Source organism: Protopterus annectens, chromosome 6.part0 (assembly GCF_019279795.1).
Source record: "Protopterus annectens isolate FY-2018-M chromosome 6.part0, PAN1.0, whole genome shotgun sequence".
NCBI lineage: Eukaryota > Metazoa > Chordata > Ceratodontiformes > Protopteridae > Protopterus > Protopterus annectens.
This window is the reverse complement of record NC_056737.1, coordinates 812501440-812519659: the sequence shown is the minus strand read 5'-3', so window position 1 is coordinate 812519659 and position 18220 is coordinate 812501440. Positions and strand designations below refer to the sequence as shown.

General features: G+C 40.1%; 1 protein-coding gene across 1 annotated transcript in view; it reads right to left on the bottom strand.

The window, feature by feature from the left end:
* The window catches only part of PRKCH (protein kinase C eta), a 1606604-nt gene that overhangs the window by 194561 nt on the left and 1393823 nt on the right, over positions 1 to 18220 (bottom strand). Inside the window, exon 11 of the mRNA XM_044074487.1 lies at positions 9363 to 9501. Coding sequence (XP_043930422.1) covers positions 9363 to 9501 — 139 coding nt within the window. The remainder of the gene's footprint in view (positions 1 to 9362; positions 9502 to 18220) is intronic.

Here is an 18220-nt window from a genome sequence, read left to right as displayed (position 1 = left end):
GCCTTATTACTTGAGTGCTTGCTACACCTTTCTAAGACATGTACAGGGTTCCACACATCTATGGAAAGGTCAGTTATATAAATGCAGCCATGCAAACCAACTACATGTTCCCAAGCCTGTACCCTAAATGTTGTATTTCACCTGTGGGAATCAACACTGCAGTCAAATATACCATCCGCCCTGAGAAAAGGTGCACCACCATCAGCCACTGCAGTCAAATATATAACCTTCCTCCTGAGAATACGTGAGGCACCATCAGCCATTGCATTCTACTATTCTGTCGTCCCCCTGAAAATAGGTGAGCCACCATCAGCCAATAAGTCCCACCCTTACCTGACAGATGTTTCAGTCAGATGGTCACTACCCAATCACAGGTTAAGCAGAATACAGTCAGGATTTACCACTCTGTGCTATGAAGCCAGTACTTCCACTGCAAATCTGTTTACAATATTATAAGAGGGTGGCCTAATGGTTAAGGTGTTTGCCTTACAAACACAAGGTGCAGGGTTTCATTCTCACAAGGGATAATTGGCTAGGCTTAAAATGGCTCACAAGAGCAGTTAGCTTAGTACGAACCTATAAACATTCCTATAAACCTATAAACAAGACCTTAGATTGGTAGCAAATGGAAGACAATGTAGCAGGACATTTGTATGGCATATTTACCACATAGAATGATTATAGCACTGTTGTATGACTGACTGCTCTGGGAAAAGAAGAGGCAGATACAGTCTTACTATATCACCTGATATATGAGTGACTCATCCTCAGCAGGTCTGTAACTGAGCTTACCCTCTCCTCCTCCTTTGGTTTGGCACTTTTTTCCTCAGGAGCTTTCACACTTGGGGAGATCAAGCACCCTATCCTGGAAAAAGTCAAAGTACAAATATGGAGCGCTATGACATTGTGTATAACTCCTGAACTCAATAAATCACTAATAATCACCAACTGAGAACAATTCCTGCAAATAAAAAAAAAAGGATGATTTGACAACTACACTGTTAAGAAGAATATACATGTCCAGTTTTGTAGAGAGTCCCCTCACAGATCAATTGATGAAGTATGACTTTAACTTAAATATCTTCCCAGAGCCTACAGCTGGGATAAATAACAACCACTAGCCACCTCACCCAGGAAAACCCCTAGTGTGAAAGAAGATCAAGTCCTGAAATACCAGTGCACCAAATGAGTTCTGCCTAGTGCCATCACTGTCCAAGAAACACTGACTTGTCAGAGAATGAAGAGACGAAGAACTGAAAATAGACATTTCCTAGTGAAGTGACCTTTGACAACAACATTTTTCAGTGGGTGGGCTGGTGCTTGATAGAAAAAAGTCTAACAGGGATATAAAGTTAACACACAAAGTAAATGGTAACATAAGCTAGCTGAATAAAATACAAAATTAGTAGTAAGACATAAGCAATATATATTGAGGACATAGAATATAAAAGTAAATTTACTTTGACAGCTGAACTTACTGTTTACTGCTAATAGATAATTACGTGAAAAAATAAAGCAGATTTAGAATGGATAGAGCAGTTCAGGAACAAATGATGGTAGTACAGGACAAAGAAGTGGTGTAACATGGGGAAGAGTGACAGAACTGAGGGTGTAGGAAAAGTACAGAGAGAATATACAGTTGATGGGTGAAGGTGAAAGAGGTCAGTAATACAGTAAAGATGAGGACAGGATTAGTGGTCAGTTAGGCAGGATTAGAATAGGGAAGAGAGGAAACAGTTAATGGAATGTGGGAAAGGATTAAGGCAGAATCAGAGCCAAGAGTCTTTCTCTTAATACTTTTTTTTAAATTTGAGACTATATGGGTTAGATCTGATGGTCAGAGGAATTTTGTTCCAAGCCTGGGCTACTATATAGCTGTATAAGCTATGACCTATGGATCTTTTAGGCTTGTAGATTTCTAACAGAAGTTGGTCAGACCTATAAAGAGAATTATTGGGGGATTAGTAAGTTATGAGGGATGAGATGGCTGGTCAGGAAGTAGGTTTGTTAATTATGAAGTGAGTGAGGAGAGGAGGCGCTGGTGAAGCAGCTCAAGCCAGTTCAAGGATTTTAGAGATCGGTAGCAGTGTGAGTTGTAGGTTGATTAGAGGCAAAGCTTGAAATTTTATTGTAGCAGAGCTCCAGTTTTGGTTTTAGGGCGGATTGTAGGTTGGTTAAAATAGGAGACATATAGAGTAGGATTGGAAGAAGATAAGCATTAGTAAGGGACAGTCTATCATCACTGGTAAGAATTTTTTTTGTTTTGTAACATATGCCAAGTTTTTGGTGATTTTTTTCATACGATTTTGAACATGTAGATCAAATTTCAGTTGACCATTGATGATGATGCCCAGGAGTTTACTGTGTGTCGCTACTTCTATTAAAGTTATCAAAAGATATAACAGTGAAGAATGATTTGAGGTGAGATTGAGATTTTGGGAGAAACAGAAGTAGTTTGTTGTTTTGGGGGGGGGGGGTTAAGTATGAGTTGATTTTCATTTAGCCAACTTTCAATAGCGTTAAAGGATTTTTGGGTAATGGAATGCATGTGTAGAGACTGTTGGATGAGCAGATGACAGTGAATTCATTAGCATGCTGTATTAGAGGGGAATGAGCACAAGATGAATAAAGACCATTAGTAAAGATGTTAAATAGTATTGGACCAAGATTGGAACCTTGTGGTACTGCAGTGTTAACAGGGTAGAAGTTGGATAAGGAGGAAGGCCACTAGATAGACTGACATAGATTAGAAAGGTAGCTAGAAAACCAGTTGAGAGTAGAGTTAGAGAAACCAAGAGCAGATATTTTAGAGAGAAGCATGGGGTGAGACATGGTCTCAAAGGTTTTGTAGAGCTGCAGAAAAAGGGAGGATTCCGGGTTGTTATTTTGTCTTTGATAATAGTATGAGTAAAGGAGACTAGGGAAGTAGTTGTGCTGTGTTTAGGATGAAAGTCATGTTGGGTTGAAGTGAGTAGATTTCTATTAAGATGATGTCCATGAAGTTGCCTGTGAATGCATTTTCCGAGTATTTTTGAGAGGGAGGCAGAATTGCTGTAGCCCTACAGTTTCTGTAAGTTCCATGGATTGCCCGCCTTTGTGAAATGGAATAATAAAGATTTGTTTCCAGATAGAAGGGACTATAGATTCTTGTATAGATTTGTTAATTAGGATAGAGATGGGGTAGGCTATTGAGCTGGCTGCTAGTTTTAGGAATTCTGCAGGGAGATTGTCTGCTGAGGGACAGAAGGGCTTGAATTTGGTAAGCAGAGATTTAATGTAGGTGGTAGGGACAGATTTGAGTGAAAGAGTAGGTTTGTTGTCAGGGAGTTGGACAGGAAGTGTAGGGTTAGAGTTGTGACAATTTTGGGTTAATTTGCTTATAGAGTCGATGAAGTAGGACTTGAACTTAGTGGCGGTTTCAGAGAAAGAGTTGTTTAAGCACAGGTTTGGTATGCTGGGAGAACCTGGGTTAAGGATCTTGTTAATGGTGTTCCAGAATTTTTTTAGGATTATTTTGAAGGTTTAGTTGAAGTTTTAGATTGTAGATTTTTTTTTTTGTCTTCATCGACTTGTTTTTTAGTGAGGTTACAAAGTTGCTTATACTTGATTGAGGGGTTTAAATTTCAACCATTTTTTTCATGCAATATCCCTAATGTACTAATAGCTTGGGTGGAATGAGAAAGCCAAGGTGCATGGTGAGATTTGATTGTTTTTTTTTTCCTGAGGGGAGCTACGGAATTAAAAATATCCAGGAATATAATATGCAGTTACATTTCAGAACTGCATCCTAAAGGTGAATCTCTTCATCTTGGCAGTGTACAGCTCCCAGCACTTCAAGAAAGTCATGGCCCGGAACCTGACACACTGGATATGCTTCTGTACAACCCAGTCAGAAAGTTGCTGCAGGATCACATACTCTACAGCAAGAATCTAGGACTGTGTTGGAGCTGTATATAGTCTCAGCTAAGTTTAAAGCCAAGGGCATTACGGAGAAGCTCAGCCATGTCACCCAATACTGTGGAAGATTAACAGTGTCTGCTATTAAGCAGATTTTTCCCTACATATCACAGGTGACAATTTGCCATCACCCATAATGATATTCACACTAGTTTCAGAGGCTGTCAGGGAGGCAATCAGCTTGATTTGTAAAAGAAGTCTCTTCCAGACATGGGGGATACACTGGGTTAGGTACATGCCATGCTAGCTGGTACTGCTAATGTGACGGTATAGACTTAGCTCAGAAGGGTAGTTGTTTGATTTGCCACAGTTCTACTCAAGTGAAGAAGTTCAAAGAGTACAGGGTCATTCATAGGACTATATACTAAGCAAGGATCATCATCTGCAGCCTATATGAGACTGCAAGGAAGGACTGGGCTTTTAGTCTATCAGGATAGCTAAGAGTACTAACAACTGAGATCTTTTTGAAGACAAAAAACACTGAGGTCTCTTGAGTTGGCTTAAGTGCTTCATGAGGTATATGTCAAAAGAACTGCGTGGTCATGGAATAACTTTCACTCTACAGCCTTGATAACTTAAGACAACCTGCACTTAGTTCCTAATGACTGACATAAAGCCCTCTCTGCAGAGAAGGACTACTTCCCTTGAACAACACAAATTAGCTCTCACCACACCAATAAAGCATCATTTGTCAGCATCTCTAAAACGTTGAGCTGCAGGAAGTAAAGACCTTCCTTGACCACTATGGAGGCTGGTGACAGGAGTCTGTACACACAACATCCATGAGAATGTGATGCTCTGCTGCCAATGACACCTCACATTCCCCTGCAGCACTGAAATCCTCATGTTTGTATAAGGTACCATGAAAACTGTGCTGGATATAAGAATCAGAAGATGCAGGAGGGCTTGAGCCCCAACATTCTTCACAGGTTCATAGGTGTGTACTAGGCTAATGGCCCAGGAGTCTTTACAAGCCTAGCCCATAGGATTACCCTGGCATCTTGTCACTCGACCTTTCTGTCGAGTAGAGCCACTGGAGTGATCCCCAGGTGAATTTTCTATTTCCCATCCACTCATCAAAATTTCTCTTGAAGAGGGCCACTGAGGTACTCTGCTTGACATGTATGGGAAGTGTATTCCATAGCATGGGCAGTCTTTGGGTTATGAACCTGTCTCCAGCATGTTTTGTTGATTGTGGTAATGAGGTTGAGGTCTCTGGAGTGTGTGGTGCGGAGGGATTGGGATTTCTTTTGATGTAGCATTTCTAACATAGCTGGGTCAGACATGGCTCTGTAAGTCAAGCAGAGATCACCTCTAAGTAGGTGATATGAGACAGAGAATAGTTGGAGATTTTTGAGTCTGTCCATACAGGACAAGTGTTTAAGGCCTAGGATCCTCTTTGTGAGGTATTTTGTGGACTCTCCAGTTGTTGCAGGTGTCTAGTGAGCTACATGCCAAATGGAGCATTGTACTCGATGACTAGCCTAATGAGGGAAGAGTAGAGGGAGACAATGACATTTTTCATCCTGGATGCAAAACCCTTAGTAATGAGATGTGCCACATAGAAGGTCTTTCTGACCACAGTGGCAATGTGGTGGTCAAAAGAGAAGTTGCTGTCAACCTGTATTCCCAGATCTCTTACAACGACTTCTGTGTTCAGTGGACTACCATCAATGTGGTAATTTAAGGGTACCATTTTTTTTTCCCAAGGGGGATGACAACACATTTTTTGGCATTGAGCTTAAGGTCATGGTTCTGACATCAGTTGTTGGTCTCATTGAGGCCTTTCTGTAGGATCTCACCATTAAACAAGGCTACAAAAGGCATGACCTCCTAGGCTCTCTCAACTAGCCGGAATGAACAACAATGGTGAGTGCCCAGGACATTGTCAATGAAAACAATCTTCTGATATGTGGTAATGGAGGACTTCTCTTAGTTTATGTTCATGCCCAGAAATTGTAGCCATATGAGTATCCACTTCTGGGATGCTATCAGAGTCACTCAGTGAGACCACCAGGTGCCAGTCAACAAGGCAGTAGAACACATGGAGTTCCTTCTCTTGCAAGGCCACTGCTAGTAGTCTTAAATCTTTCTGAATATCCTTGTTACAAAGGAAAAACCAAATGACAACACTTGGCATTTAAAGTGGTGCCCACCTAAAGGGAACGGATGGAATTTCCTGTGTAAACCCTAAACACTGATATCTTAAAATCAGGTGTCATTACCAGTGGTACCATCCATATATCCTGATTCACCAAGAATATAACCTCCTGGACAGTCACGTCTCAGAACTTGACACAGTAAATGTGCTTGATGGAAAATGTCTACCCTCTTCAGCTTCAAGAAAAAGGCAACAGGAGAACCTTTGGCATTGCTCTAAAGGAGAGAGGGGTGCCATTGTAGCTTTGAGGAGTCTAGCCTCTCCAAAGAGCTAGTGAAGACAGTTTGACTCCTAAGCATAGCCCTTCCTAACAGAGAGCTTTAATGCTATAAGGTATGGTTGAACATCCAACTAGTTACAAATTATGCTTCCTAACCTGGGGCAATTATGAGAAGTGGACTCAAATGGACATCCCTGGTGAACAGGACAGCAAGTAAGCAACCTGGATGACTTTGCAGGCACCAGCGGGGGATGACCATATGATACTCGGGATATCATCCTCAGTCTGTGTGGTGGCTTCTTTTGAGAGGATTATGAGCCCTACATACACCAGAGAAGGTGGTTGATAAGGGATATAAAGGTCTTCCATACTGGTGAGGACTTGAATTTAAGGGGTTATCCATCAGGTCTTGAGAGTGTTGATCATAGAACCCCAACTCAGAAGGACAGCCTCAGCCACTCCACCTTTCACAGGCGAATGCCTCAGCCTCTTGCCCTTTTCACAGCATCTGTGCAGTTAGAATTGCAAAATGCCAAAAAAATGCGGCATTCCACTTGGTAGCTAACTGTATACACTGTTGACAGTCTTGGCCAACTCATCCTTGAATTTAGACTCAAGAACAGGAGAAGTTTATCTACTAATGACATGGAAGCTTTTAAAAAATATGGCCGTACAGAAAGAGAAGCAGGTCATGTGGCAAGCCAACAAGGCAAAGATCTTGTATAAGAAGAATAGAAGAACATTAAAGGATGCATAAATAAGAATAAACTATATGGCTGGATAAAGCAAAGCTGAAACAAGATGCTGCCAGCTACAGAATGGTGTTCAAGAAATTGAATTGGCTTTAAAAGTTGTTGTTATGATTTTCTTTAATCAAACTGTACATTAAGCTGAAGAATTATTTTCAATTTTTAGCTGAATTTTCAAGGCATGTTTCACTGCTCTAAATGTTGTCCTTATCGGCCAAATACATAATGACCACCTGCCAAGTCTGTTCCAGCACAGTAAACCAATCCAACAACACAAAGTTCAAAATTCCACTTTTAATTCCAGCAACCTGCATATAATATAGAGGATTATGATCGGGCCACCGATTATAACCTGTATATTATGGTTTGAAGCATGAATGCCAAGAAACTCACCTCGAGAGCAAAGCTAAAGAGGTGAATCTTGGCACCCACGCTGAGAACTCGTAATTAAAGGTTATGATCGGTGACACAATCAGAATACTTTGTAGTACATGGAACCTTATCTGCTCCATACAGGTTACAAGGAAAAAAAAATCACAAAGTGGTTTGCTGGGTTTCAAAACCATAAAACATTTAGCAGACTCTGTCAGACAGGTAGTGTAATGCAGTCCATTACATTTACACTCATCTCCATGCCTTGCAACAGTCCAGATCTTTGCTGAACACCCAGTTTATTGCTTCATATTTTTTTGTGTTCCTCATAAAAATCTGTTTTTTGTACAAACCAACAAAGTTTGAAGTCACTAAATAGCAGCATACATTTGAGTTTCAGAGTCCGTGTGCTTCAGAAAATGGATGCCAACACATCCTGTTAGTCTAGTAGCTAAGTTTATTTGATGAAGTTGGGGATACATTACTGGTACGGACAGCAGGCAGAAACAAATTTTTATTTCTGCCTCTATCATTTGCTGGTAAATATTGGTGGATTTTACTGCCTGGCACTAGACCTGACCTTAACAACTTTAGGAGGGGTGCTTAACAATTTTTAAGGATGGGTGGCGAGCCACTCTAGTGCTTAACTGGTTTGTCTTTTTTTGAATAACGGAGTGCAAAAACTGTGCCCCATGTACTGCAATATACTTTAATTCTCAGAGGTCTGTGCATGCAACAAAACTATCTAATGTACAATGACTAAGCTTATTCTTTGGTGTAGAATTTATTTATTTTTTTATTTTCGTTCATTTACTGCAAAAGTCCAACTGTCCCAGAATCTCTTTTTAGCAGAGCCTCAGGGGAAAATGTTCCAAATTAGACATAACAACTGCATAATTATAAAAACTTGGAAGTGGAGTTACAGAGTTAAACAGATATAAAGCAAAGATTATTAATTCAGTACATTTAAAGTGATTAATTGAAACATTTTGGACCAAGTTATGGATGCATTTGACATACATAGAAAAGCACAGAAGTTACTGAAAAACTGTAATAGGCATTTTACAGTATACTCACAACATTGTACACAATTTGTGAGGAAACAACTGCTTCACAAGGCAGAATTATGATGGCATACAGTAGGATTATAGATAATTCAAACAAATATGAGTATCCAAGTGAAGCTGAGGTTGTATCAGTAGACGTTGGTTAGTACAGGAAAGAGGTGAGGTGGGATGTAATAAGTGAAAATGAAGGTACAGATGAATGAGCTTAATGAAATTTATTGAAAGGAATAATTGAAATGGGACATGTTATGACTTAGAGGTAAGTAGTGAAGATGTGTAATCAGTAAGTGAAAGTAGTTATGAGGAAGACGTCTACACAGAGTAAAACAGCTACTGATGCTGTGTGGATGGTACATTTAGTGATCAGTGGGAATCTTGCACAGTGGAAAGCATGCATTCCAGCTAAGCAGTACCAAAACTTAATATTTCAGAAAAATCTGGTTAAGTATGAATTCCATGTTCAATGCTTTCTACAATAAGGCATGATTCCCAGATCATGCCTTATCAGCCGTATGACTAATGTTAATACAATCATAACCATACATAGATTAAGATAATGCAGAACACAGATCAGCCAATGGCATTGTCAGAAACAGCGTCTGACAAGGATAGCAAATGACACAAGGTGTACCCAAAAGTGTAAGAAAAAGAAAAGATTTGACATAGTATGCACAGTACTGAAAACAATACCAATAATAATATGCAGTGATATTTGTGAAATGCTTTCCAAACACTGAATCAGCTAAGTCTTGAATCTACTTAAGAGAGGTGATTAGAGCTGCAAATTAGCCAAAGCTCTAAATTTCGAAATACACAATCCATGCCAGATGCCATACCTCTGGTGCGATGTAGTCAGGTGTTCCGCAGAACGTGGAGGTTGTGTGCCCCTCAGATATCCCTTCTTTACACATACCAAAGTCTGCCAGTTTACAGTGACCTTCAGAGTCCAGTAAAACATTATCCAGCTTTAGATCTCTGTTAAAAAAAGACACAAATGATCAAAAACTGACAGCTAAATACTAACAATAACAGTTATGTAGTGACAGTATCAGCTCATCTGTAAGAAGGTTCACTGCAATGACTAATATAGGTATTACTTATTCTGACATCAACAGCTATGCAAAATGTTTAAAAGTCCTGTTTAGGTCCTGGCATTTGGTTAGGAAAGCTCATGCCTTCGTCTGGTAAGTGCTGTGATGCCACATTTTGGGACAGAAGAATGCATGACTGCTTGAGCTCCTCACTTTGACCATATGCACATGTAAGCATTCGTGAAGGATATAAACTAGATGATAAAATTATATACCTGCCAAAATTACAAGACAGACCATATCCAGATGCTGCTTAGATGAAAACAGAGATAAACATCCAGTGCTGAGAGCCATCTCAAAACATCAACTGATATGGTGAGTGCATATCTGCCATGTATGATTTTGAGGGCATCGTGTAACTGGTAACTGCTAGAAATAATCCAAGTAATGCAAATTAAACCTTACTGGGAAAATGGAGCCAAAGAAAAGTAAAAAAAACTGCAACACTGTGGTGTCAAAGGACGCCCAACTGTTGGAATAATGCTCCAACTGACAATGTTTGGTAAAGCATGAACAGTCAGCCAAGTGGCCATGGCACAAGTGCCTGTAATGCATATGAACACATATTTGCAACAGGCACTGGAAGCAGCCACACCCTTTCCAAAATGGCCTTCAACATCAGCATTTTCTAATGGACAGTAGTAGTTCTTTCAGTAGCTAAAGACCAAGCAGGTCGCAATTCACTAAGAAACAGTCTGCTTACCCATAGCCGTCCTAAAGACCATGCAGATCACAATTCACTAAGAAACAGTCTGCTTACCCATAGCCATCCTGTTTGTAAACAGGAAGGTATAAGGAGTGGTTTAAAGACAGCGGTAATACCACTTTTGAGAGAAACAGAAGGCTGGCTTTAATGGACACCAAATCTTTGTGAAAGACCAAACAAAGTTATTTGTATCATTTTTAACTGCAACTCTATAATGGGTTGGGGGTTTCTTACTCCTGCAGTGGTATGACTCTTGCTGAAAACTAATTAAGCAAGATCAACTAAACTACTATACCAACATCTAAACTAAACACCAAAAGAGCCGTCAAAAATTCTGGTCAGCAATTAACAACCTATTCTAACCAGGTAAAGCTAGTACCCTCCAACCCACTACCCCAAATAAGACAGAAAGCAGTGCTATCCAATTCAATAAATACTTTACTAAAACCACATCAGCCTTAGCTAAAAACAGCCATCCTCCTCAACCACAGATATGCTAAGTCCAAAACAAGACCGTAATACCTTCTCCCTACAGCCTGTCTCAAAAGTAACAATAAAATGATTGCATAAAAAATTAAAACACACTATTTTAGCAGCAGAGAATCTACAAGCACATTTTCTAAAACTCACAGCTAAAGTAATAGCCTACCCAGTCTCAATACTTATGAACAGATCCATATCAGAATGCCAAGTCCCAACCATTTGGAAGACTGCCCACATAATTCCACTTCACAAAGGAGGCAACTCTACAGAGCTTGCTAACTACCACCCTATTGCTGTCTTACCCCCCTCTCTAAAATTTTAGAGAGAATTGTACACATACAACTCCTGCATTATCTGCAAACAAACAAGCTACTAGCCCAAACCCAACATGGTTTCCATCCTCACCACAGCACCACTACAGCTTTATTACCTTTCACCAACACTATAAATCATCACAGAAACAATCACAAATATGTGTGCTCTATTTTCTTAGACCTATTTAAAGCTTTTGTCATGGTTTCACACAACAAACTCCTAGCCACCCTTTCAGAACTAAAATTTTCCCAACTATACTGGCTTGGTTCCAAAGCTATAACGCCAGCAAGCAGTACGTTGGCAAGGAGATCTATCCCCCCCTTCTTCCCGTGACCATAGGTGTTCCCCAGGGCTCCATACTAGGCCCATCTCATCATTCAGATATAACTTTCATACCTCAGACCTACATTCATCCATTATTCAGTATGCTGACAACTCCATGGCAATATGTGTTGCCCCTTCCTTACAAGAACTACAATCACTGACACAAGAGTCCTTTCCAGCATTTGAAACATGGATTACTAACTCTCATCTTATCCTGATCCCCAACAAAACAAAACTTATGCTCTTCCACCCAGCCAAAACCACTGCCTCTTCCCCTCTTTCAAAATCGAATCATCAAATAAGACCGTCATCACTCCCACTGATCACACTTAACTGCTAGGGGTGGAAATAAACAGCTGTATGAGATTTGATATTCACATATCTCAAACCATAAAAAAGTGCATAAAAACTAGGTATACTCTACAGGAATAAGCTATATCTCACAAATAACACAAAAGTCACTATAGCTCAAACCCACTTGGTCTCCACTCTGCTATATGCATCACCCATACTCACCAATCTGAGAAAATCTGAACTTGCAAAACTTGAGACATGCTATAACAAAATTGCTAGATTTGCCACCAACTCAACCACCAGGGCACATCACTGTATAGCACTCAAGTTGCTAGATTTGCCACCAACTCAACCGCCAGGGCACATCACTGTATAGCACTCAAGTTGCTAGATTTGCCACCAACTCAACCGCCAGGGCACATCACTGTATAGCACTCAAGCAGCTTAACTGGCTTGAGCTTCCCCAAACCTTGCTTTAGTCCCAACTAACTGTGGCTCACAAAATTCTGTCACAAAGAAAACACACCTGCCCTGCCCAACCTATTGCAACCATACTCCAGTTGCAGAACTCTACAATCCAGTAACAAATCCCTGTTAAAAGTTTCTGTGGCCAACAATCAGGCTGGGGAATCTCTCTTCTCCAACTAAATAGCCAAAATTTGGAATGCACTACCCACCAATATAACATCTACCACTTCCTCACCTCAGTTCAAACTAATACTAAAAAATCATCTATCTAAAAAATGGATATGTCCATGTATGGTTCCTGATTAAACAGGTTCTTCCTACATATGCCTTATAATTGGTAAGCCTTTTATCAGTACTTTGTAGTACAAATGGTATCTAAGTCTAGGAAAACTGTACCTGTATAGTAGTCTTGCATATTCTTCTTCTGTCTAGAACTGCTCATGTCATTTATATTGTACCTGAAGCATAGCAATTTGTATGCTTTAAATGGAACTATGTATGTTACTTATACTGTATGTGAATCATTGCTAATTTTGTATGTTGTTTTTCGTATTTTATGTGAAGCTTTTCTTCCTTGGCCACTGATGAAAAAGGACATGTGTTCATTCAGACTTTCCCAGTAAACAAATGTAAAATAAATAAATAAAAATAATAAATTGTTCCCCACTCTCTTTAATGCTATGCACCTATAATGATGCAGCTAAGATTAATCCTTCTAGGACAGGAAGACCAGCCCCATTCAATATTTTGTATAGCATGAGTGCAGTAAGAGAACAGTGTGCCTGAGAGCCAAGCACTGCTCTTTGCAGAACAGCCTGATGGAGAAGCAGTGTCTCTCCAGACTTGTGTGTACTGTCTGTGGTGCAAGGGATTAGGGTGTGTAATGGGCTTGAGTGGGAGATGTGACTCAAATCCACAAGTGGCATCCTTATAGATCCCCCCCCAAGTAGAGGTGCCTCGGCTACCTTCAATCTATATCAACAGATCATGTGCAATGGGGAAAATAATCAAGCACATGCAACAGCTTGCACAACCTCACCTCCAAGTCGAACAGAGGTGAGCAGAATAAGCGGTTTTATTCCTCTCGCAATTAGCTTGATGCATGGCATCACCTTTTGCACTGGCAAGAGGCATAAATGCCTGAAAGCACATGAGCATATAGAACTGTCAGGTTTATGCCAAGCTGTGAACAGCAGAAAACAAAATAAGTTACCCACTATGGATTTCCCCTGAAATCGAATACTCATTTTCTCTACTAAAACACAAACATGCATACATGCTTTCGCCAACACACATGCATGAACACGGGCTCATATATACACAGATATACTACACATGGAACTTCACACCTACACATTTGCCTTTTGAAGCAACTGTCTTAAAAATGATCTTGCAAGTCTTTACAGGAAGAAGTTATCAATTCCTATTTGCCAATATGATAGACAAGTGCATAACAGATGGTCTCCCCATACAGTTCAAAGGCACCACATCTGGCAGTGACTATGTCAATTTTCACTCAAGATGAAAGCTTGCCCTTTGTGCAGCTTGTAGTCATCATTTAATCAGTCTGTTCTTAAAATCATTATAGTTTTTCCAGGTAGCATTTTAACCTTTTATTAGGAAACAATATTTCTACATTGACAATCATCATCATTTTAAAATGTGCCTTGCTAAGGGTCATGATGGCAGGAAGTTACACAGGGAAGATCATACTTACCAGTTCTCAACAACAGTGCTAATTTCATCTGTGGGATCCTCAAGACTTCCTAAGTAAGCTGAGAGATGATGCCTGAGTCTACTTTGGAATGGCCTTATGGTAAATTGTCTCTGGTACATCTCCAGTGGGAGTCTTCTGGTAGGCATTATTATAAACTGCCCAGACCACCTCAACTGCCTCTTGTTGACATGACAGAGCAGTGGCTCGACTCAGAAGTTCTGGGCTTAAAAATTTCTCATTCTATCAAAGAGAATGGGTTTAGCTACCTTGCAAAGGAGCCTCATCTAGGTTGCTTTTCTCTGTGTTCTCATTGTTTTGGTCAAGTTGATGACCACAAGGGAGGATGAGGACACAAACTGACCAGTAAATTGACAGCTTCATTCTAACTCAATTCTTGCTTCCACACCTCAGTCTGATATAAATCCTGCAATACAGTTGGTGTTACACCGCAGAGTGGTCAGTTACCTGAATCTCTTTACCCTCATTCATTAGCAACACCTCTAGACACTTAAACATCAGTAGACAATAAATGAACTAGCCTTCTGTTTTACCTTATTACAGCCTTTCCCATAGGTTCACATAAACATGGTTTATAGTATTTAGCTGTTATGCGGTTTGGTACTTTTTTTAACAGTGGTATGTCTGTTTCATGCTTTAAGCACACACTATTTCAAAAATTGTTCTGATTTGTGTTCACAATTCATAACTAAATATAAATAATTTTATCATGTGGCTTTGTGGTAGTAGGGCACAGCTATAGATACCATTTATGAACTACAGGAAATTAAGTACTGCCATGCTCAAATAACTATTCCCTAGGTCCCATTTCTGTGAAGTAACTAAAAAGACCATTTCATTAACTGGACAAAATAGCTATTTCAGACAGCAGAACCTGCAATTTTCACAGAACTACAATAACCTCAGAGATGGTTATATTAAGTTCATTCAGGTGAGGGTGGGAAAATCACTCCAAATTGGGATTATTTTTTCCCTGTTTTTCAAAAGGCTTGGTTTACCTTGGTAGGCAAAAAAGCTTGGACAAGTTTACATTTGGCATGCTGCCATTTGATGCTGTGAATTTATTCTTTTGTTAATGAAACACCTTGCACTCAATAAACATGTCTGAATTATTTCATGTATTTAGCTTGATTAGCTCATGAAGAACTTTGTTTCATAATGTTTTGAGTAAAAAATAAAATTCAATTAACTGTTCATTGTAAGCAAGCATGAATGTTAAAATAATATTACCAGTATGGTTTTCTATGGAAATACGCCTTATGAAAACAGATCAAAGCTAAATCCATTATTTAATTAGTGTTAATGGAAAGTTAAAAGCTGGTTATTGTGGGATTAAAAAGTTTAAAATGCAAAACCTTTGAGTAATACATTTTTTGTACTGATTATTATTGTTATATGTAAAGCTCTGTCAGTCTGATTTATGCAACTGAAGAGAAGCAAACTTGGGGGTTTAAAAAGGAATAAGTAATTATTAAGAATCTTCACCTGCATCTTTATAAACCAGACGTAGACAGAGTTCCTATATGGTTAAAGCAGAAGAGGTAAGAGCATACCTCACAGGCTTTAAAAATCATAGCAGTGGCCTTAAAATAGTTATAGTAAAGGTTCAAAAAGAGAAGCAATTTCTTATTTTTCACAACAGAGGGTATTTACTAGACCCTATATAGTTGGTGGTACTGAATTTTTGTATAGGCTTAGTTTATGTTTATTAATAAAATATGTAAGAGTGGTACAGGATATGTATGAGGGTAGTGTGACAGCGGTGAGGTATGTGGTGGGAGTGACAGATGCATTTAAGGTGGAGGTGGGGTTACATCAAGGATCAGCTCTGAGCCCTTTCTTATTTGCAATGGTGATGGACAGGTTGACAGACGAGATCAGACAGGAGTTCCCATGGACTATGATGTTTGCAGATGACATTGTGATCTGTAGTAAGAGTAGGGAACAGGTGGAGGAGACCCTGGAGAGATGGAGATATGCTCTAGAGAGAAGAGGAATGAAGGTCAGCAGGAATAAGACAGAATATATGTGTGTGAATGAGAGGGAGGATAGAGGAATGGTGAGGATGCAAGGAGTAGAGGTGGCGAAGGTGGATGAGTTTAAATACTTGGGGTCAATAGTTCAGAGTAATGGTGAGTGTGGAAGAGAGGTGAAGAAGAGAGTACAGGCAGGATGGAGTGGGTGGAGAAGAGTGTCAGGAGGGATTTGTGACAGACGAGTACCTGTAAGAGTGAAAGGGAAGGTCTATAAGAGGGTAGTGAGACCAGCTATGTTATATGGGTTGGAGACAGTGGCATTGACAAAAAGGCAGGCGTTTGAGCTGGATGTGGCAGAATTAAAGATGTTAAGATTTGTACTGCGTGTGACAAGGGTGGACAGGATTAGGAATAAGTATATTAGAGGGTCATCCCAGGTTGGAAGGTTTGGAGACAAAGCCAGAAAGGCACGATTACATTGGTTTGGACATGTGCTGAGGAGGGATGCTGAGTATATTGGGAAAAAGATGTTAAGGATGAAGCTACCAGGTAACAGGAAAAGAAGAAGGCCTAAGACAAGGTTTATGGATGTGGTGAGAGAGGACATGCAGGTGGTTGGTGTGACAGAGCAAGATGCAGAGGACAGGAAGAAATGGAAACAGGTGATTTGCTGTGGTGACCCCTAATGGGAACAGCCGAAAGAAGAAGATGATGATGAAAGAGTTCTGAGTTTATGAGTGACATCCATACTGTCCAGATTTTCACAGAATGTCCCCTTTTTTGCCTCATATTTTTGGTCTGCTCCTCATAAAATTTGGGGTTTTCTGGCAAATCATTGAGGACTGAAGTCACTAAATAACGATATACATTTGAATTTCAATCTTCATATCCTTCAGAAAATGCACCCTAACACAAATTATGATATTTTAGCAAGTTTCTAAGTTTCTCAGAGTAATATTTGAATTCGGTCCCTATTTCTGGACATTTGTTCCCCCATTATTTTAGGCTTTGTCCAAACTTCTTGTGCGGAAAGTTTGAGAGGAATGGTGACATCACATATCTAAGAGGAGCGGAGTTAAATATGAGGACAAAAATCATAGCATTATGTCTAATTCATAGCAGTTGAGAGGTATGGGTATAAGGAAACTGTTAGCATACTGGCAAGGGGTGAGGAGTGAAGTTATTTACTGTCACGAAGGATAATACAATATGTACCTTGTACTTTGGTCATATGACATACGACACATGGAAGGGCACAGGCTTTGGTATGCTGGCTGGATATATGGCTAACCTTGGCAAGATATGCCTATTTTAAGGAATACTGCAGCAGTGTGTAAGAAAGGACATCTTCCATGCCCCTTTCTGGATGGACATCCTACACAGCAGAGCTAAGGGTAATGATGTTTGCTGATGACTGTGTAAGGTTTTCAGAAGATCCAGTTAAGGATGTTTTGATGACCTTATGGCCTGCTCAGGACACTCAGTAAACAAGAATAAGTCTGACATCTTTGCAGGTAAAGCAGTGACCATGAACTGTCTCAGCAAGTTGGACAGCCCACTTTTCAAGACTTGTAAGGTCAACCAGAGGTACATGAGTATTAACTTGCATACACCTATGGGATGGCTACACATACTTAACCTAAAACCTTTGGGAGAGGAGCTGTTTACCTATGGGATGGCTACACATACTTAACCTAAAACCTTTGGGAGAGGAGCTGTATACCTATGGGATGGCTACACATACTTAACCTAAAACCTTTGGGAGAGGAGCTGTTTACCTATGGGATGGCTACACATACTTAACCTAAAACCTTTGGGAGAGGAGCTGTTTACCTGTGGGATGGCTACACATACATAACCTAAAACCTTTGGGAGAGGAGCTGTTTACCTGTGGGATGGCTACACATACTTAACCTAAAACCTTTGGGAGAGGAGCTGTTTACCTATGGGATGGCTACACATACTTAACCTAAAACCTTTGGGAGAGGAGCTGTTTACCTGTGGGATGGCTACACATACTTAACCTAAAACCTTTGGGAGAGGAGCTGTTTACCTGTGGGATGGCTACACATACTTAACCTAAAACCTTTGGGAGAGGAGCTGTTTACCTGTGGGATGGCTACACATACTTAACCTAAAACCTTTGGGAGAGGAGCTGTTTACCTGTGGGATGGCTACACATACTTAACCTAAAACCTTTGGGAGAGGAGCTGTTTACCTGTGGGATGGCTACACATACTTAACCTAAAACCTTTGGGAGAGGAGCTGTTTACCTGTGGGATGGCGACACATACTTAACCTA